A 21,550-nucleotide genomic window follows, 5' to 3' on the forward strand; every position below is an offset into this window, starting at 1 on the left:
GGCCAGAGTCCCTGTTTTATTAAATCCTAGGAGCGCAAACACTGACAACTAGCCAGCACCCCACTGTCATTAAAACTGAGCCCCCACCCCAAGGTGGCAAAAGACCCCATTGTCCTAAAAGCTTAGGGGCCCACCAGGTAGCAGCAGGCCTAGGACCCCACTGTCACTAACACTGAGGGGCCCAAATTCTGTAAGGCAGCCAGGAATTAAGTGTAATTAATTATAAGCACCCCACAAAATAACAGCAAGCCCGAACCACACTGGCCCTAAACTTAGGACCCACAAAGGAGCAAGAGGCCAAAACCCCACTGACACTAGGGACCACAGAGAGCAAGACTGGACCCCTGTGTCATTAAATCTGAGGACAACTTAAAGCACTTGTGGGCCAGAGCCCCATTTTCACTAAAATTGAGGGGCGTAAACGGGGACAGCCGGACAGAACCCCACTGTCATTAACACTGAGGGACCCAGACACTGCAGCACACGTGTTCCCCATTTGCATTAATACTGAGACCCAAATATAGTTACATGCCTGAAGACCACTCCTATTAGAAGGAGTATTTTAGGGGGGCTTCGGTGGGTAGCGTGTGTCCCAGTAGCATCCTTTTTAGGAAGGTTTTGTCATGTTGTTGCACACCGCTTGATTACAGGGGTTCATCTTCATTTGATGGGTAGGGGGTCCCAATATTCTGAGGTCTACTGAGTAGCGTAAACTCGCCCTTCCGGTGTAGTCTTGTGTCCTGGCCTCCAGTCTCTGCAAACAGTGGGCTCACTGCATAAGTTGGCCAACATACTCTTGAGATGTACAGTCTTGGGTGACTGACTCAACACCAGCCCTACCTACTATTCAAAGTCGAGTCGAGACTTTTCCCGTTGTCAATTTTAGACAGTTGCCTCGGTTTGGAACCTAATCTGGACGCTATTATTACTTGTTCTACAAATCTGTATCTGGCTAGTGCTCGTCACAGTTCCTCTCATGATTTCCTTAGACACACATGATGATTGGCATAAAGATTGACGTCATCTTTTACATCTGCAAGCTCAGATTTGCTTTTTTTCGGTGCACTTAAAGGCAGACGTGGCTCTGACATGGTTCCTTGCCTGTGGGTCTCCCCTGCGGCGCCTGAGGTTTAAAAACCACCATGACTGAAAAAGAGCGGGAAAAGCTGAGCCAGCAGATCCGACGCCACCGAGCAGCGCCTTCGGGACGCTCGCGCTGCCAAGAATAGCTCTCTAAAGGCCTGTTTGGAGGACGACAGCCAGGACGTGGGGTTTTTTGTTTGTTTATGTTGAGGCCTGGGAGCCGAAGAGCCCCCACGCAGCGACCACTGGGTGTAAGATTTGACACGTCACTTTTCGAGATTGGTGTGCACAGTTCGTCTTGGAAATAATATGGCGCCTTCTGTGTTAGCTTTTGTCTCTTTGGAAGGCCCCGCAAGCCCTGCTATCAGCGTGAATGATGCCTCAGCGCCAAAAGATAAGGCCAGATAGGATTGTGTCAGTATCTTACACATTTGCCTGTCAGTCACCCCCAGGGCTCCTCACACAGACCCCACGTCAACCTTTCACGTACTCTCTAATGAAGTTACCCAATCGGGGAGTCTGCTTTTCCTGGACTGTATGCGAGTGAGATGCCGGCCCGGGGAGTGAACTGTTCGCATCTGTTTGGGTGTGTTGGTGTCAGCCGGCTTGTTTACATTCCACGGCAGTGACATCACTAGCAGTAAGCAGGCTGTAAGCAAAGCACATGGGAAATGCATCTGAAGCAGATGGACCTGAACTGATTCACAGACTGAAGCCACCCCACCTCAAGGCACTCTCGCCTCTCCTCAGCTGATGCAAAATAACCAACCTCCCCTCTGGATGTGGAGGGGTCCCAGAGATTCCTTCACCGCAAGGTATTCATACTCCTTCATAGCCATAGCCGTACTGCTCTCTGCAGAACACATTTCTACTCACACCAGGGTTTTCTTGTCCACGGATAAACTTGGAGGCCCTGAGTTGTCACAGTGGCGTTCTGCCATTGTGTTCTGCATTGTACGAGGCCCTTAGTTGTATTAGCATTGGTGTTGGGCCTGCTCCAATTGTCCAAGGCCCTCAGTTGTAATTGTACTCACAAAGCGCTTACTACCCCTGATGAGGCGTTGAAGTGCTTTTTCATCGAGTTGCACGCACCTCCGGACCCCATAAAGGATTAGTGGTGAATTAGTATAGCGATGATTAGGGGTTCAGCCTGTTGTGCAAGGCCCTCCGTTGACCTACCAGTGGGGCTTTGGCCTGCTGCATTTGTCTGAAGCCCTCCGTTTTACCGACAGTGGGGGATTAGCCTGTTGCCATTATCAGAGGCTCTCGGTTGTACTTGCAACAGGGGTCTGGCCTGTTGCCCGTGTCCGAAGCCCTCACGTGGCCTGCAGTAGTGGCCGCCACCCTCGGATGTAGCAGCCAGTTTCTGGCCTGCTGCTGGTGTCCAATGCCCTAAGCTGCACTGACAGGGGGTCTAGATGGCTGGGAGTAGTTTGGGGCCTTTTTTTGTGACAGTGGGATTGAAGCGAACTGCCCGTGTATGGTACTCCAGGGAGGTATTGACATATCCAAGGCCATGGCCCGGCTGCACCGCAAGCTGTGCATGCGTGTGTTACATCCCTGCACCCATGAAGTGTGGCGAACACAAACATTCAGAGGTAGGCAGGAGAAGAGAAGGATGACTTCACCACTCTCTCCACTGAACTATCTGTCACCCACCTGGGCATGGCCAGAGCCATATGGAGGCAAAGTGATCTCTATGGGTCATTGAAATAAGAGGCCAGTGTTCCAGTCCCAGCTTCCCGCCTGACAAATTGTGTGATGCTGTGAAGATCTCTTTGTCTGATTTACCACGGCCCCCGACCTATCACATTATCAGCACTTAAAAACAGTATAAGCCTCAAAAGTTTTCAGTTTTGATCAAGTTCTCACTTTCTCTCACGGTGTATCCACCTCCCAAAGCAGTCGCCACCCCCGCCTCAACAAAGCACCAACAAAAAAGGATTCCTTCCATGGGCTCCCTCTCGCCATGAGTTCTGGAGAGGGATTCTGGACTCTGACTGCACCAAGGGTAACTTGAGAAGGAAGATGCACAGGAGATCAGGGGAATTTCTGGTTACTTGCAGATCAATATATCATATCCAGTGGCATAATACAAAATGATGCCTCCCTCCCCCGCATAACGTGAAGCGCGGGCCCCTAGTCTCCAATATCTCATTGGCTTTGGGCTGAATGGGGTTCTCCTAAAGGTTTAGAGGGGCTGCAGGTGTCTGCGTTGCACCCCTGATTGGGTGGGTCTGAAAGGAGCTTCATTGTGCAGCTGTAAGCCTGGACCCATGTTGAGTAGGGCTGGAGCGCACCTGCAGGCTGCTCTCTCGGCTGGCGTCATGGCGCCCTTCCCTGTGCCTCTCTGGGGGCCTCGTGGGCATACAGTGCTAGACAGCAGGCCCTGGCATAGAATGCTCCATTGTGTACTCTCCTGCACGCCACCCCAACCCCAGCATGTTCTCAATCATAAAGCATGCACATGCTTGAGTGTCTGCAGGTTGTTCAACGTAGTGAGACCTCCTGTTAGTAGCAGCGCTATCTATGTTCAAATAGTTGAATAAAAGTTTGCAAGCTCTCTCACATGGACCTTTTTTCTCCAATTTTCAGTGTTAGCAAAAGGTTCTTTGTGTTGATCTTTTTTCAGAGACACACTCTCTTAACCAAAACCACTCCCCGAGGCGTACGCTTGTATTTTGTCTGACACCTGCTGTCAGCATGAATCATTGCTGCTGGGTGTGAAGCTTCAAAATGGCGCCTTCGAGGACAGAAGGGGCGGCGCTGAGGAAAGAGGGATCCGCGTAGGCAGTCTGTGGCGCATTTCACTGGAGCACACACTGAGCCGACACCGAGACACGGGCTTCCATGATTCTTAGGGCTGGGTTTGACAGCGTAGCCGTCTAACAGACCTTTTACCTCCCATATACTACAGTGGGGTTTGTAGCCGTCCCTTTCAACCATTGGCATTTTTTAACCAACATGGTTCAACCACTGCCTGGAAGGCCTTGTCACCTCTTGGCTCAGCTGAGTATATTTCTCTCACCTTATGCTATTAGCTATTTAGAGGATCCTTCCAGCTTCCGTGCTATTGTAATGCATGAGAGACTATTTTACATTCCGTACTTACCCCTCTCTCTGCCCCTCGACGTCAACGCATGCACAAAAGCACACTTGTGCATTCCTGTTTTTACATACTGTAACACATTAAACACAGAATTATTATCTTTTGGCAATACTGACTTCTTTTAGGGAAGAACAGGCGATGCAGGTGCAAAGGCAGAAATTCAGATATAGAGAATCTGAGATTTTGCAAAAGGCAGGTCCCTGTCTAAGGCTGCCAAATGCTGGTATGTGACTGACTTTGCCTCAGACCTGCCAGTGCTTTAGAAGCACTAGACTGTGATCTCAACTCCTGATTTTCTTCCCCATAGGCCAGGCCGCTTCACCATACACACAGGATCCAACCAAGACCTCCCAACACCAAACTCATTTTACATTCACACTAGTCTCACAAACCACTTCTGTAGTGAACATCGAACTAACCCTCTACTATTAGCTCCACACACACAAACTCTAACAAATAATAGACGCAGGTGAATTATGACACGTCAGGTCCGGAGGAAAGGGCACACAGATTGAGAAAGCGCTACAATGCCGTAACAATGGTAGTCAGTGTTATGTAAATGGCAGTCTCGATGTTCTAGAGACTACCTATCCCAACCTTAGGATGACCAGATGATAACAACTAGATCACTACCTAAACTTTGATGGGAATCCATCTCTGGACATTGGGTTTCACCTACTCTTGCTGGTGGTTAAATGTGTTGGTTTCTCAGTAACATTTCTAAGATTTAAAGGTTTCCTTACCTTGCACCTACTGTGGCTCCTAGTCTTAGTGTTTTAGAGTACCTCTGGACTCTTTATCAGACCCCCAGGTTTATTGAGTTTTATAAATGTAAATGGCAGTAACATATCGTGGATGTGGAAGACGAGGATGCTGGGGAGAGACTGGGTCCCTGGATGGAAAGATGCAGGTCCTAGCGCCCTCACATCTGCAGTTGCCGCCTGCCCCCATCCCCTAGCCGGTCGGCGAGTCATTGCATTTGCGTCACTCGCCCCTTGCGCCCCTCATGTCCTGCATGCGGGCCAATCAGCTGAATCTCATGTTTCTTTCATTACTCTTTCAGCGGTGTGAACATGTTTGCGATGCTGACGGGAACGCTACCATTTACCGTGGAGCCATTCAGCCTGAGAGCGCTGTACCAGAAAATGGTGGACAAAGAAATGAACCCCCTGCCCACCCACCTGTCCCCAGGTAATCACCTCCTGCAGCTTGGAATGCATTCAGTACCTGCCAGCGGCATCCTCTCCTTTCAGCCTAGGTGAAAGCACCAGCGCTGGTTGCCAGAGAGAGTGCGCTCAAATATACATGTATTTTGTGCTATTATCTTGTGTTACTATGACATAACTCCACTTTTATCATTGCAAACACCATAGAGGTATGGCTCCTATCTATGCGGATGGGATATTCACCATGTTAGACCTATAGCATCAAAGCCCTCTTGTACTATCATAACAAGAAGTGTTTGGCTTGAGAAAACTAAAGGTCTCTAATCTCAGACCGAAGCTGCATGTTTTTAATGTATATATTTTAGTCTGAGCGCATTCATGAAAAGGGATAACAGATACATCACATACCAAATGTTTTCATTAATATCCCACCCGCCTTATTACAACTCATAATATCGCCATTGGATATAATGCACTTGCAATAAGGCAAATTGGATATCTGTTGTGTTTGTGACTAAGTAACCTACCCACCGAACTTTAATTCAAGCCTCATTCTGCTGCATTTCCATCCATCAAATAAATTGTCCCATGGTATGGGATGGGGTGCTTTCGTCAGGCTACACTGTGCTTGAAGCAGAAGTATAAAAGTGCAGATGCTCAGTGCGCCTACTGAGAATTGCAGGTACTCCATTCCAATTATTGGAACCCAACTGAGAAATGCTGGCACGTTCTCTTTCAAATTGAAGAAGTGCATGTACTCAGCACCCTACTAAGAAGTGACAGTATACCCCATCACAAGTATTCCACCCAGGCTGAAGAGTGTTGTTATGTTCCCTCTTTAAATGAAAGAAGTGCACGTACTCAGCACCATACTAAGAAGGGACAGTAGTCCCCATCAAAAGTATTCCACCCAGGCTGAAGAGTGTTGTTGTGTTCCCTCTTTAAATAAAAGAAGTGCAGGTATGCAGTGCCCTTACTGAGAAGTGCTGGTACTCTCCCATTACAAGTATTGCACCCCAGCTGAGAGGTACTGTGTGCTCCTTTTTAAATTAAAGAAGTGAGGTACTCGGTGCCCCAATGAGAAGTGCTGGCATGCTCCCATTACAAGTATTGCACCACAGCTGCGAGGTGCTGGTGCGCTCCCTTTTAAATGAAAGAAGTGCAGGTGATCAGTGACCCTTCTTAGAAGTGCTGGTACCTTCCAGTTATAAGTATTGCACCCCAGCTGAGAGGTGTTGGAGCGCTCCCTTTTAAATGAAAGAAGTGTATGTACTCGGTGCCCCTACTGAGATGTGCCAGTACCGTCCCATTGTAAGCGATGCACCCAGAAGTGCTGAGTACTCCCTTTTAAATTAAAGAAGTGCAGGAACTCAGTTCACTACTGAAATACGTGCAGGCCCCTTCTGAGAAGTGCTGGCACTCTCCTATTACAAGTATTGTACCCCAGCTGTGAGGTGCAGTCACGCTCCCTTTTAAATTAAAGAAGTGTAGGTACTCAGTGCCCCCACTGAGACGTGTCAGTACTCTCCTATTACAAGTATTGCACCCCAGCTGCAAGGTGCAGCGCACTCCCTTTTAAATGAAAGAAGTGCTGGTAATAGGTGCCCCTTCTGAGAAGTGCTGGTACTGTCCCATTACATTTATTGCACTCCAGCTGAGAGGTACTGCGTGCTCCTTTTTAAATTAAAGAAGGGCAGGTTCTCGGTGCTCCTACTGAGAAGTGCGGGTACTTTCCCATATTGCACCCCAGCTTCGAGGTGTTGGCGCGATCCCTTTTAAATGAAAAAAATGCAGGTACTAGGTGACCCTTCTGAGAAGTGCAGGAACTCTCCCATTACAACTATTGCACCCAGGCTGAGCTGTGCTGGCACACTCTATTGTACATTAAAGAAGTGCAGGTACTCAGTTTCCTTATTGAGAAGTGCTGGTACTCTGAAATTGTAAGCATTGCACTCCCAACTGAGAAGTGCTGGTGCGCTCCCTTTCAAGTTAAAGATATGCAGGTACTCAGTGCCTCTATTGAGAAAAGGCTGTGTTCTGCCAGTATAGGCATAGCGCCCAGGCTGACAGGTGCTGGCACACTGGTGCACTTTTTAAATGACAGAAGTGCAGTTCCTCAGTGCCCCTACTTAGAAATGCCAGCGCTCCCATTGGAAATATTCCATCTTGACTAGAAGTGCTGGCACAGTCCTTTTTTAAATTAAAGTAGTGCATTAAATTAAACTCAGTACCTGCCCATTTAAAGCACTGTTTATTACACTAGGACATAAACCACTATGTCAGGGTGGAGGAAGTGAAGCAGTGACCTTGTGTCTCAAGTGATTTCATCACATATAACATGCAGACGAGACACCAAGTGCAAGAAAGACAAAAACTTGGGAAGCAAATAGTGTTGTGTGCATAAATAAATAGATATAATCCATCAGAGGAGGACCACCAGCTCATGTTGTCTGTCTGCGTCCCTGCCTACTTCAACCCCATGCACTACTTGGCCCCTAGCAGCAAAATAATGGGACCCCCTCTGAGACTTACTTTTGGCCAGGGAAGAGAGAGGACAATATAAACAGAATAAAGAGAAATTCCCCTATGGCCTTATGATTACATATGCGACATAGTTCAAACTATAATGATATATATAAATAGAATCCCAAATGACACACAAATTACATGAGCAACTATTTTTTATTACTTTCTTTTATTCATTTACTTTTTTTGCGCATGAGTTACCTTCATTTTCTACTTTTTTTTGTGTGTTAAGCATATTCATCGTATACAAAATCAATAAATACTATACATAATCAGAAAAAAAAATTTTTTAAACAATACTAAAGGAAAAAACCCTGTTATCCACACATACAACAACAATCACTCACTATTCATGCATACTTGATACTGTTACCCACACAACATACAATACAATCAAACGTTTTCTGTGCATGAGGTAGTCCAGATGGCTTAGAGGACTAAGTACGCCAGGTCTACGCGTTTCGGTGGATTGACACCACCTTCCTCAGGACCAACAGATTTTCTCCCTTAAAATCTCGTGGAGACAGGGTTTCTATAATATCTCAGGAAGAAATTGAATCAGGGATGCTTTGAAGCTTCAAGGCAGTCAGTAGGCGCGGGATATATTAAATCCTGATGAAATATGTCAGCGGAGTTATTTTAAGGTCTGCTTCTTTCTACGGTATCTTTGTATTAATGCAATGAGGGTAAAATTGTTGACACCTCATCAAAAGTTAAAGACGGATCAAAAGCGAGGGTTGCGGGTGCGTTGTTCTATCGATAAATTGATGTTCTATGTTCTCACCACAAGGCTATAAAGTCTTTCTCAACGAAGCCGCCTTCCCTCTAAATGGTTTTCCTTTTTGTATGTTCGACGAACATACAAAAAGGAAAACCATTTAGAGGGAAGGCGGCTTCGTTGAGAAAGACTTTATAGCCTTGTGGTGAGAACATAGAACATCAATTTATCGATAGAACAACGCACCCGCAACCCTCGCTTTTGATCCGTCTTTAACTTTTGATGAGGTGTCAACAATTTTACCCTCATTGCATTAATACAAAGATACCGTAGAAAGAAGCAGACCTTAAAATAACTCCGCTGACATATTTCATCAGGATTTAATATATCCCGCGCCTACTGACTGCCTTGAAGCTTCAAAGCATCCCTGATTCAATTTCTTCCTGAGATATTATAGAAACCCTGTCTCCACGAGATTTTAAGGGAGAAAATCTGTTGGTCCTGAGGAAGGTGGTGTCAATCCACCGAAACGCGTAGACCTGGCGTACTTAGTCCTCTAAGCCATCTGGACTACCTCATGCACAGAAAACGTTTGATTGTATTGTATGTTGTGTGGGTAACAGTATCAAGTATGCATGAATAGTGAGTGATTGTTGTTGTATGTGTGGATAACAGGGTTTTTTCCTTTAGTATTGTTTAAAAAATTTTTTTTTCTGATTATGTATAGTATTTATTGATTTTGTATACGATGAATATGCTTAACACACAAAAAAAAGTAGAAAATGAAGGTAACTCATGCGCAAAAAAAGTAAATGAATAAAAGAAAGTAATAAAAAATAGTTGCTCATGTAATTTGTGTGTCATTTGGGATTCTATTTATATATATCATTATAGTTTGAACTATGTCGCATATGTAATCATAAGGCCATAGGGGAATTTCTCTTTATTCTACTTGGCCCCTAGCTCTGCCTCTGCTTTTATATGCTGCTGTAATTTTCGTTGGAAGTCAGTGCAGGTTGAATTTCAGGGTATGCCCTGAACGTGGGTCCCTTGCTCACTGTGCCACTGGATTCAAGCAAGCCTGGCTGATGAGGGGTGTTACCCAGAAACCGGTCCCAGAATGCTTGTTTCCTGTTCAGGGAGAACTTGGCTTGGTAGTTCGGACTGAACTGTTCCCATGAGGCTCAGGGTCAAGACTGATTTGCATATAGCTGGGTCTGAACTGAGGTGGCGAATTGAGCTAAAGAACAACAATGCATTCAACCCAGATCTGTGACTGGGGTGAGTGTCTGAAAAGTTTCAGTGATCCGTCCATAACTTCCTTGTGTGCTTTGAATTTCTTAAGGCATGTCTGGTAACAGCTTACATGTCCCCATTCTGTTTGTTTCACACATAACACCTTTGACAGGAGCGTTCACGGCAAAGTGCTACCTTACGTAATTATAACGTTTCTGAACAAAACACATCACTGTGCTCAGTACTCGGTAACATTTCCCTCTGAACACACAGCGAGGCCTGCGGGCTTTGCAAAGGCTTGTTCGATGTGCGAGCCTGCGCCTGATTCGCCCGGTGTGTTTGCCTTTCATGTGGGGCGCGTGGCGGCGCGCGCCCGGGCAGGCCCGGGGCAGAGACCTCCATCGGCCAGGGACGAATTCTTCACAAGACTGAGCAGCCCGGTACCTGCGCTCGCGCATGCCTGCCCACGTCACCCATGGCAACGGAATGTCCCGGATAATGGAGATTGTTCCCGCTCTCCAAATCTCTGTGATCAGACTCTTTGTGTCGGATCACTCCGATCTCTGATTGGCCCAGATTTGCACGGTCCCTTTCTTTATGTGTGGGCGGGATGGGGGCGTGCACCCCTCCCCTGCCCTGTGATGTGACCTGTTGATTATTTAACAGAAGACTCTTTATTTCTGCTTTTGTTTCTAGAATGTGTCAACTTTGCAATGCTCACTAAGCTGTTAGCGGGGACCCCTGAGTTCCCTTGTTGGCGGCAGGACAGCGTCCCCTCCACCCGTCACTGCATGGAGGGTGGAAATTGCACACATAGTATGTCATGTTGCCACACTTTGGGCAACTTGGCTTAATTTCTGCCCCCTGCAAGGACCCTCCCATGATACTCATGCTAGCCGTGAATACTGTATGCCGGTTTATCAACTCCTGGAGGATTGTGAGTAGGGCACACGTGCCCCCCTGATGCTTGAGGGTGGCAGATATGAGTGTATCCTGGGCCTCAGCAGCCCTCGCAGGGGCAAGGAGAGACCCCCATGGTTAGCTCAGTTGTAGTGTAGTGTTCCTGGGTGTGGTTTGGTGTGTGCAGCGGTCTTGATGGAGCAACACCTTAGAAGCACATTTTCAAAACGACAGCAAATCCTGAAAGACCACAGCATGGACTTTTTAAAACAATGACTTTCACTGAGACTAGAAGTGAGCATAAGGAATCGCTGGAAGTTTAGTTTTGTAGCTCCAGCTTTTGTAACCGAAAGCAGTACTCCCAAAGTGGGGCAGATCCGGTTTTGTTGAAGATGCTTCTCTCAGTGGCCGGCGGACTCGCCCTGCCATTCTCTTATATTGGCCACTGGTAGCAGCCTGTGTGAGAAAGGAAAGGTGGGGATTCAGAACTGAATGCCTGGGGATCTAAGCCATCAAGACATACAGCAGGTAGTGCATCGTGTGCCGAGAGCACGCCCAGTCCATGCATGTAGCGGCACTCTTCAAAGCCCTTGTTCTTGGTTGCACAGCATTTAGTTAATGTGACGTCATCAACTGCAATTATAAACATAGTAACCTCAGACAATACGCTGCTTCTGTTGAATCTGTCGCTAGGAAGCATAGGTCGTATTAGATGCAGAAATTAACAAACCTTATGCTGAAAAGAAAAAATGTACCCACTCAGCTCAATGCAAAATTTAACTTCAGAGAAAGTATTTATATATTGCCTGTCTCCCACCTGAACTTTGCAGGCAGAATTTATGTAAATGCCTGTTCACCCATCCGTTCACAACACGTCTGTTTCCCTGCCTTTGCTCCAGCCCATTTAATTTATATGTGTCTCAGTTGTGTGCGGTGACAGGATGCTCTAGTCTACAGATTGATTACACTGTCCATTAAATACTATTTCCTGATTACTTCTGATCCTTCACTTCACCAGCCTCGTAGAGTGGTATTTAATTCTGGGGGCTCACATACACTGAAAAAATGAATAGTGTTTGCTATTACTGTTCTCTTCATGCCAAAGTTCTGGTAATCATATAGAAAGGTGAGAACAATGCTATCTATTGATTAAAGCAACATAGGGCTTTTGAAAGTTGTTCTCGTGTTAAATTAGTTGAGTGGCGCCTTATTAAGTGTATCTAATTTCACCAGTAGTTGAGGTGTTAAAATTCTTCTTTTAGCTGTACCCAAACAATCTGAAACTATTGAAAGTAGGATTAAATATGCGTTTGGATCAGATCTTTCATATTAGGCTGAGCAAAACAGTCCCTGGAAACACCTATTACACCTTCTGAGATAATTACAGTGATTAGTGTACACACTGATGCAAATTCCCTTGCTTAAGCATAATCTCATTTGCTATCCAAAAGCATACATTGGATAAAGATCAACTGCTCCATGTGTCCTGGGAACGCAGGATGTCAGGGAATGGAACCCGTGCTCTTAAATGCTTTTCAGTAGAATGTTTTGGGATACAGAGTTCCTCCGGATTATACCAAAGTGAACTGCTCATCGAAAAAAGTGGAAATCCTACAATTGTAGACAGATTTGCATAGTAATATTGAATCTACCCTTTAGAAAACAATACTCAAAGTATTTTTGAAATTACAACTATATAAAAGCTTTGTTCCTAAGGCTAGTTTATTAATAAACATAGTGGTGCGGCAGTCAGTCTGCAGCACTGGTCAAGAAATAAATCCGAGCTAGTAGCAGAAATATCATTGGATGAAGAAAAGGCTCCCGGTAGAGTGGATTGGGAATTCCTGTACCTGGTACTCATGGTTATCGGTATTGAATTAACTAATGCAATTGAAGGACGTTAAGAACACTCTTACATCAGTCCTCAAAGATCAAATATCAGCAAAGAGTTTCATGTTAGAGGAAATGTGTCATTCTTCACCCTACGACTTCAGCTCAGCCTCAGAAACTTTGGAAGCTGCCGCTCCGGCGAGTATTGAAATCTAGCAAACACAAGAAAGGCACAAATGGCTTATGAAAATTCCCTGCTCATTATATACTTTAATATGGATTACATTCAAATCCAAGTCTTATGATGGCATGAACACATTTCGAAGAGCCCCTTTTATGATAGCACCACGTGTATTTGGGGGGATTAAAGTCAAATATTACTTTGTTGAAATATGAGGGCAGTGTTCCAAGATAGCTGTTTTGGTGTGAAACAAGGATAGCTTTACCTCCTCATCTGACTTTCTGTGCAAGCGGCTGCCAGCTTTAAATGTGCAGAGGGTGTAAAACACTGCAGGCCTAGATGAAAACATCTCACACTAGTAAAATACATGACATGAGGGTATGGTTTATTGAATCAAAGGCCAACAGTAGGTGGTCATGCTGGGTCATTAGAATATGTATTAGAACATGTTTGGTTGTGTTTGTGTGTTTTTTGTAAAAGAAGATTACCATCAGACATGACAAAATGGAAGAGCGCCTCTTCCGAAGCCCAACTGTATGAAAATCCTCAGGGAAGACTTAACTTTGCCATAGGTTTGATGCCCAGGTTGGGGATGTATTGTCCTCCCCTTCCTTCTCTGCTATATAAATGGTAAAAATGTCAATTAAAACAATCATAGTGTAAAAGAAAAACAGATAAAGAGATGGTTTGAGATGCCAGGGTGTGCTCTGCATGATCACATCTACTGTGAGTGTAACTGTTGCAGACAGTGCATGGCTAACTGTGTTGCACAAGGCCAGTGTTCACTTTTTATGGTTAGTGCACAGAATACTAGAGAATTAACTTGCACCTCATATATGGTTGAGGCTGCTTGGAGTGTGCCATGGGGGTGGGGTTAGTAGTGGAGTGGTGTCCTTGAAGGGCTTGGTCAAGTGGTCCAGACCACCTTTGTCTAGTGTAGAGTCTTATCTTTCATTAAAAGGTATTTTGGTCCATGAAAGGCATCTTGGATAAGGCATGTCACTTTAGTAGAGCAGACTCTTGTAAACTTGATGGTGTGGTAAATCAGGATTCTGCAGCTTGGTATCTTTAGCTGGCTTATTTGCAGAAAATCAATTAAATTGCTTGAGCATGGGTAAGAAAACATTAAGTCAGGGTGCTTGCTCTTGTTGGAAAATTAAAAAGCTAGCTCATTTACTCGCAAGATCTGGTGGAATTGTCTCCTTTTCGCAGAATTGATTCAGATCTCGCCCTGATTGGCTCAAATTTCTGTTCTTCTTTTACCTCCACCCTAATTGAGCAACTGGCACAGGACCTAGGTGTATGGCAGTGATATTGGTGTATTAAACGGGTTATTGTCTTTACACTGGCACTGTTAAACGATCTGATGTGTATGGAGTCATTATTGCAAGTGAGATGTAAGAGCAAACAGTGCCTCTGCCCAGATCCATGCTCAGCCTTGCAGTATTTTGGATGTGGTAGATGCAAGCGTAAGAAAGAGAGCGCATCTATTTGCTTGGTTCCCCAAGCCCTGAAGAATGCTCTGCTAAACAGTTAGCAATAGAAAGCCGAAACGTCAAAACCCTGGATGCCTTTTTTTTATTACTAGCGGGAGTTGGAAAAGCATACTACAGAAAGTGCATTGTCCTTTCCCCTCGAGAGTACCTGTCTGTTTTGGGCACAGCATGTGTCATTGTGTCTTTTTCATAGCGAGGTTGATTATAAGGCCTACAAGTGGGACTCACGTTTTCTTTGGCTCTTTTCTCTGCAGTGTCTGTAAACTTCCTTCGCTCCCTGCTCGAGCCCGACCCCTTGAAGAGGCCCAACATCCAGCAGGCCCTTGCCAACCGCTGGCTGAATGACAACTATCCGGGCAAAGTCCTGAATGCTGTGATCTACCCCAACAGGTAAGGAACGGAGGGCTGGACGCAGAGATGGTACTTCCTTTTATGGAAATGATGTCATGTCTAGATGGGACTGTCAGTGCCTCTGGGAGCCCAGTAGAAAGCACATGCGACTGACTCTGCCCCAACACTGTTGATTTTCCATATGCACTCACCCCATTGGGCACGCCCGTGTCCATCAAAGGCCCATGTATTTGAGCGGGAAGCTGACTGGTGATGTGAAAGCATGGCGGATCTCTGTGCTAATAGTGGAAAGGAGGGGTGGCCTAAGGCAAGTTGGGGGGTATTAACCCCCTCCCCCCAAGAACCCCCTCCTCCAGTCACCCCCACCCACACTAGGCTGGGCTGACCTAGTATCAGAAGCCTCGTCATTAAGGAGTGTTAGCGAAAACACGGCCTGCTAGATAAACAAGGCTGCATCTGTTTCCCTGGCTGTCAGCTCGGATGAGTGTTGTGCCCGGCGAGGTTTCCATTTGGCTGAGGCGGCGGGGTTTCTCTGTACAGTGGGATACCGTGGGGGGATGGGCGCTTGGAATGAAACCGAGGGGGCAGGCAGGGCGCGCAGACGGCTCAGCTGTAAGATGACGGGTCAGGCGAGTTGAGGGAATGGAGGACACGAGGTGGTGCTGCTCCCCTGACCTGTGTGACCGGCATTTCAAGAGTTAACTAGGTCACTCGGTCTACACCAAGGGACAGTGTCCTCGTTACCCGGCACGAGCTCTCGAAGGTGGCAGCGGTGGCCACAAATCCCGGGTCTTGTCGGTGGGGTGAATGACCGGCAGAGATACGGTTTCGCACATCCAATACTTGCTTTAAATCTCGGCTTCACACCACTTTACCAAACCTGTGATCCTGTGCAAATTAACTTAACTTTAAATGCCCCTGCTACCTTATCAGCCAAATAATCAAGGGCACTTGAGCGTTCTTCCTGTTCTCAGTTGGATGTGGTTACAGAAAACTCACTCAGCATGAGAACGTTATTTCAGATGTATGGCGGTATTTGTATAACGCGTTTTACCTGTAGGCGGGGCTTTTTAGGGATTTTCCACGTGGATAGCACACTGTGCCGTGGGGTGTGTGGTTGGAAGACGGTTGTCCCCGCTTCGATCCTATGCGGTAAGTGTTATGGGCCGACGAGGAAGTGTGGGATTAGACGCACATTGTTATTACCTTGAGGCTGGCAGCTCTGATTGGCCGAGAAGGGCCCTTTCATTGTGCTGGTGGTGAACCTTCGGTGTTGTCGGGTGATGTCCTGTGTTTTCTTTTTGTCATTAGGGGAAATCAGTGCAGAGTATGTGATACTTGGGACCTGCAGGGTGGGTGGACTGTGTTACCAGTGACCTGCAGTTTGTGGTAGATATATGTGTTGTCGGCAGGCCTGATGAGACAGAGTGGGATTTAACTCGGTTTGTGTGTAGCCTCTGTGTGTGTCATCAGTTGGCAGCAATGTTCCACAGGTCCTTACATACTCCATTGCCCTGATGTCTGTCCATTTGTTATGAGAGAGCAGGTAATAGGCAAGTTTGGTGTATAAAGGTTACCACTGTGCCTGAAGGGATGTTAGGTCTGGCTGGAGTCAGTCAGATACCAGACTTTCATGTCCTGATTAGCTTCACATCTCGACCGGCCCTTCTGGGGCACGAGCCTGTTTGTTGGTCGCCAGATTCCCTCGAGGATGTGGCATAACGGCCAGACTTGTCGACTTTGGAGTTGAGGAACCACATTCGGGTCTCGGCATCAGCTCTACAGCCTGTGATTCTGGCCAAATCACAAAATCTCCCTGTGCCTACCAAAAATGAATGTGTCCTTGTGTAATATAACTGTTGCTTGTGTACAGCGCTCCAATACACTCTGGTCAGGTTTGCGCTAAATGCAAAAAAAGAGGCACATAACGTGGTGAGAAGTGGGTGCCTCCTTATCAGTGAGCCTCGGTGAAGTGCATCCATATATGGATTCTGAAATATGGCTGAGGGCTTTCTTGCTAGTAGTGTCCATGTAACTTGAAAACAGACTTTCACATTTAGAAGACAGGATATGTTTTGCAATTCGTGGGAAAACCGACCCACTGCTCTTTGATTGTAATTAGATGTACTTTTAGCAATAGGCCTTAAATTTGCTGCTCGCAAATGTAGTTACTGTATCCCCAGGGCCCGCTTCAGAACTTAAAACAAGGATTTCTTTTAAAATGGCAGACTTATGAAGAATGTCTTTGAAAACAGCCCCTCTTGCCGCTCAATCAGTTGTCCGGTAAAAGTTCTAATCATCTCCGTTGTGTTTGGCTACGAGGCCTCGGGTAGGTTTTGTGTTTATCTGCCCTCTGAAACCTGGGGCCTAGGGCGGGCCCTCGTCCGCGCCGGCTTTGATGTGGCAGATTGACTCGTCATATTAAGAAATGAAAGCTGCTTTCATCAGAGCTCGTCACCGTAAGGCCTCCCGCGGGGGTTTCCATAATCGCCCAGAGTACGCGTGTAATTGGCTCAGAGAAACAAACAGGAGAATGAAATGCAGCGCTCCCGCGTCTTCGCAACGCGGCAGCGCGGCCATCAATCAGCCAGGCAGTCCCCCGACGAAACCATTAATGAAGAGGGGGGCGCGATCTCCAACTCCCAAATGATAGACTAATGCGCGCTTCATTTACTAGGCTTTGAAGCAAATTGCCCTTGGATGGGTTCAGTTAATTAAGAGCGGAGGCAAAGGGGTGAAAGGGAGAGCAGAATCCTGTCTGGCTAGAGCGTGTTGCAAGAATGACCCCCCTCAAATGGAGCGGGATCCCGCAGGTCCCCGTCAGTGTGTGTACAGCAAAATTAGCATTCCGATGTAAACATACAGTACACTGAAGCAATTATGTCATCATAGCTGTCATCTGACTCCATGTTCATGTGGTACACTTTCAGTGATTGGCATACAAAATCTGTGACTTGTACGTCCTTATTCGGAAAAGTGAAACAAACTAAAAATATGAATTATGATTGCAGTTGTTTGCTTAAACCCCCCCCCCCCCCCCCCAGATATGTTTGAATGTCACCCTGCGGCAATGAACGGGTTGACCACTTTACATATTTTGTAATGCATCCATTGGGTTATTGTGAATGACACTCTGGCATTCAGGATGAGTTTTAGGTGCTAAAACTGGGCTATGAGGGCTGCACAGCTGCAGTATAATATAACAAGCATTTGCAATGCAATCGGTCTTGCCTTTGGGACCCTATATGTATTTAGCTATGTAGCACATTAGCTGGGTGCTGAGACATCTACTGTTCTTTAACATGGAGGGAAAGTAAGCACCAAACTGCGTGATACGCCTGGTATGGGAACACATTGAGAGAAATATTGCCTTTCAGCGGGAAATGGTATAGTCCAAAGCTCTGTTTTTAATATAAAATCAGGGCCTTCGGTGGTTATATCACTGAAAATACAAGATTTGACAAAAATATTATTGTCTACGGGTGCCCGTGGAAAACAATTTCTATGGACTGGAATCTAGAGAATGCCAAAAGTGATTCTGGTATTTTATTGACCTCTGCTGTTCGTTTTCTATCAAGAAAGTTAAATAGAGGCAGTTGCCCAAAAAATTAAAAATAAAAACCCCTCAGCAGAAAACAATTCTGGTATTTTACTGACTTCTACTGGACGTTTTTTTATCAAGACAGTTAAATAGAGGGAGTTGAACAGAAAAAAAGTCCCTACGCGGAAGCAGACAAGTCCTAGGGCTGATCTCCAGAGCCCACAAAGTACATACACATATAAGTATATACTAAAGTACAGCCGCGGCCGGTGGTGGGAGTACCGGCCGGGCGGTGACGTGGGAAGGGGGAGGGGGAGGGGCAGGGTGGGGGTTGTAATGTATGGATTACGGACTTTAATAGGTAAGTAAACATATAAATAAATAAAACACATTTTGTTGCACGCACTGCATTGCATTTGGTGATGCAGTACAGGCAACGAAATTCGTTTTTATTAAGTGCCCGTGAGCAAAGCCTTGGTGGCTGAAACGCGTTGGTGGGGGGAGAGCTTATCAATTAAATAAGCAAAACGACCTTTGGTGTGCCGCATCCTTTGTTGCATGATATATATATATATACATATACAGATCCGCTATTGACACTTACCCGAATGATGCAAGCTGGGAATTGGAGTCCTTGATGAGCCGGACCACAGCTGAAAGTAATCAAGAACGGAGCCTGCTTCACTCCAACCAATGGGAGTGCGTTTTGACATTTAAATGAGGGAGCGAGTACATCCCAGAGTAACCTGGCATCTGATGAAGGCCCACGCCGAAATGCATTATGCCTTACTTTAAAATGGTGAATAAATGACCGCTGAAAGATTCCCCGCTGTGTCCTCTGCTCGTTTCTTTGAAGTGAGTTCTTTGGATATATACATATATATATATATATATATATATATATATATATATATATATATATATATATATATATATATATATATATATATATATATAACTTTTTAGTTTAAGGTGCCCACACTGCATCAAAAGATTTCAACGGTTACATTTCAAACTGATATACCTCTAGTCACTAAGAGACCCGGAGAGGAACTGAAAGAATGAGTGAACAATGTTTATAGAGGATGGATGATTTAATGATTAAATATATATTCTCAGAGTCTAGGAAGGTGTGAGCTGTATAGCTCACCGGAGGGAATCGTGATCTTGGAACGCAAGTGGGCCAAAGAAAGTTTTTTTTGTCGTAGGTCCTCTGTTAGAGAAAAGGGCGCTCTTATGAAATCTTGTATATGTGCCAATCTTTTATTGAAGTCTACCCCTGTTATTGAACCTTATCTTTTTATTGTTAAAAGCACATATGAGCGATTTTTGTTGACTAGACTTTACATTTTATGTTGGCATATCACCTGGCGAGGAATGGAGGGCCTCCTCTGGTGCCCTGCCGTGGACTGTCTCTGCAGGATACCCTGCAGTTTTTTAATATTTTGTAAATACTATGAGGTACAATGAAGGCGTTTATCATACCAGAATTAAAAAAAACGGAACAAGTGCGTCCCGCTCTCTTCTATTTACAATTGCTACCTGAAGACGTTATTTTTAATGTGGTATGTTTTCTGAAAGCCACCGTGAGATTGAGGAAAACTTGTGATTAATTTGAATACTGAAGTATTTTTATGAGCCAGGATATTTATTTGTTTTTATAAACACATATTTTATGTATGTGGTTTAACGCCTATATTTGCTCTTGTTTCATGCTTTTATGTTTTTTATGCAAAGAACTGAATAAAGTGTGCTTTGAATTTGACTAAATACATCTTTTAAATAAATAACGAATGCATTTTTTATTTTGTTTCCTTTCCATTGTTTTTCATCATCTCTACCTTTCTCCTTTGGCTCATCTTTACTGCTCTCTTTATCTTCCTGGTTTTTTTGCTTTCACCCATTTCCTCTTGCTTTGCCTGTCGTTTTTGTCTCTCCTCCTATCATCACTTGCACATTCTCCCTTGCCTCTCTGACTCACCACACCTCTAGGATTCACCTGGAAGACCTCAGCCAAAGTGTGATTCTCCACATGTCTGAAAAACTGGGCTACAAACACAGCGATGTCATCAACACAGTGCTGTCCAACAGAGCGTGCCATACACTTGCCGTTTACTTCCTGTTAAACCGGAAGTTAGAGAACTACCTGCTGTCTATTCGAGTAAGTATGACTTGCACAGGATGGTGCGGCTCTATCATACCCCAACCGACCTCTTTGGTGCAGTATGCGACATAGAATGACTGCACCTTCTTGAGGCAAAATGAGGCATAATGGTGACGTCTCATTCAATATATTGAGCCTAAATGTGATTTCGCTTGCTCAGGGCAAAACAAGGCGTAAATGTTTCTGGGCTCATTAGTTCAACACAGGGCATACATGTGTCTGGATCTACTAATGAGGTACTTGGTCTAAAAGGGTCTAAACTCATTTGAATTCAGGCCCTAGGGGTGACTTTGCTCACTCAGTTAAATTCAGTTCCTTTGGGACCCTGCGCGCGCTCAGTGATAATAAGGGTTGAAATGGGAGTTCCGTCGCTTTTGTACTTTGTTGTTATTTTTATTTCAATACAAGTGAAGACAGTGCATGACATTCACTTCTTTTCTTCTGACAGAAACCCGACATAAATGACAACGTGTGCCACAGGAACCAACTACACCAGCTGCACAAAATGAACAAGAACGTATATGAGGTAAACCTCCCAAGCCTGTCTTAACTATAGAGTGCTGATGATGGTCAGTGGAAGAGCATCTTTAAAATATTAGTCAGCCATGCACAGGTTTCCTGGGAAAATCTACTTGACTGCAGAAAAGTCCCAGCATCAGATGGGTTACTGCCGCTAAGTAATTATTGGAGATCATTATTTAAGGGGGTTTGTGATTATTGTATCCTAGTCATCTCGGGGATTGAAAATAGGTGGAATAGGTGAAAGCAAACAGAATTCTAACATTTACAGGAGTAAGAAACTTTACTGAGTTAACAATGAGCACGTGCACCTAAGCCATGTGCCCCAATGGGGCAGACAATGTCTCTGTGTGTAAATACAAGGCTGAGAAGATGAAACTAACAGTTGTGGCCAGTACAGGTACGCACGGTGGGGTGGGGCGGGGGAGTGGAAGTAGACGGAATAGGATTCATTTTATTTTCCCTATTCCTTTGCCTGTCGGCTCCCCTCCTTACCGCGCTTACCTGCACTAGCCACCTCTGGTAACCAAAGAATTCCATGCTAAGTCGCTTCCTACTTAGGTTTCTGCTGTATAAATCTGCTAATTTGCTTTGCATTTTATACATACTGGGATGATTTCTAAAATTCATTGGTAGGGAGAAAGTCATTCCAATGAGGTATGCACATGAAGAGGTGCAGGATGCAGACTTAACCTGATCTGTCTGTATCTACTAAATGTTTTGGTGCTTT

The 21,550-nt window shown here is 45.3% G+C and overlaps 1 protein-coding gene across 1 annotated transcript in view; it reads left to right on the forward strand.

The window, feature by feature from the left end:
- HUNK (hormonally up-regulated Neu-associated kinase) overlaps positions 1 to 21,550 on the forward strand; it is a 96,810-nt gene that overhangs the window by 59,355 nt on the left and 15,905 nt on the right. Inside the window, exons 5-8 of the mRNA XM_078658401.1 lie at positions 5,256 to 5,383; positions 14,500 to 14,635; positions 20,130 to 20,298; positions 20,750 to 20,827. Coding sequence (XP_078514527.1) covers positions 5,256 to 5,383; positions 14,500 to 14,635; positions 20,130 to 20,298; positions 20,750 to 20,827 — 511 coding nt within the window. The remainder of the gene's footprint in view (positions 1 to 5,255; positions 5,384 to 14,499; positions 14,636 to 20,129; positions 20,299 to 20,749; positions 20,828 to 21,550) is intronic.

Source organism: Lissotriton helveticus, chromosome 8 (genome assembly GCF_964261635.1).
Source record: "Lissotriton helveticus chromosome 8, aLisHel1.1, whole genome shotgun sequence".
Lineage (NCBI taxonomy): Eukaryota > Metazoa > Chordata > Amphibia > Caudata > Salamandridae > Lissotriton > Lissotriton helveticus.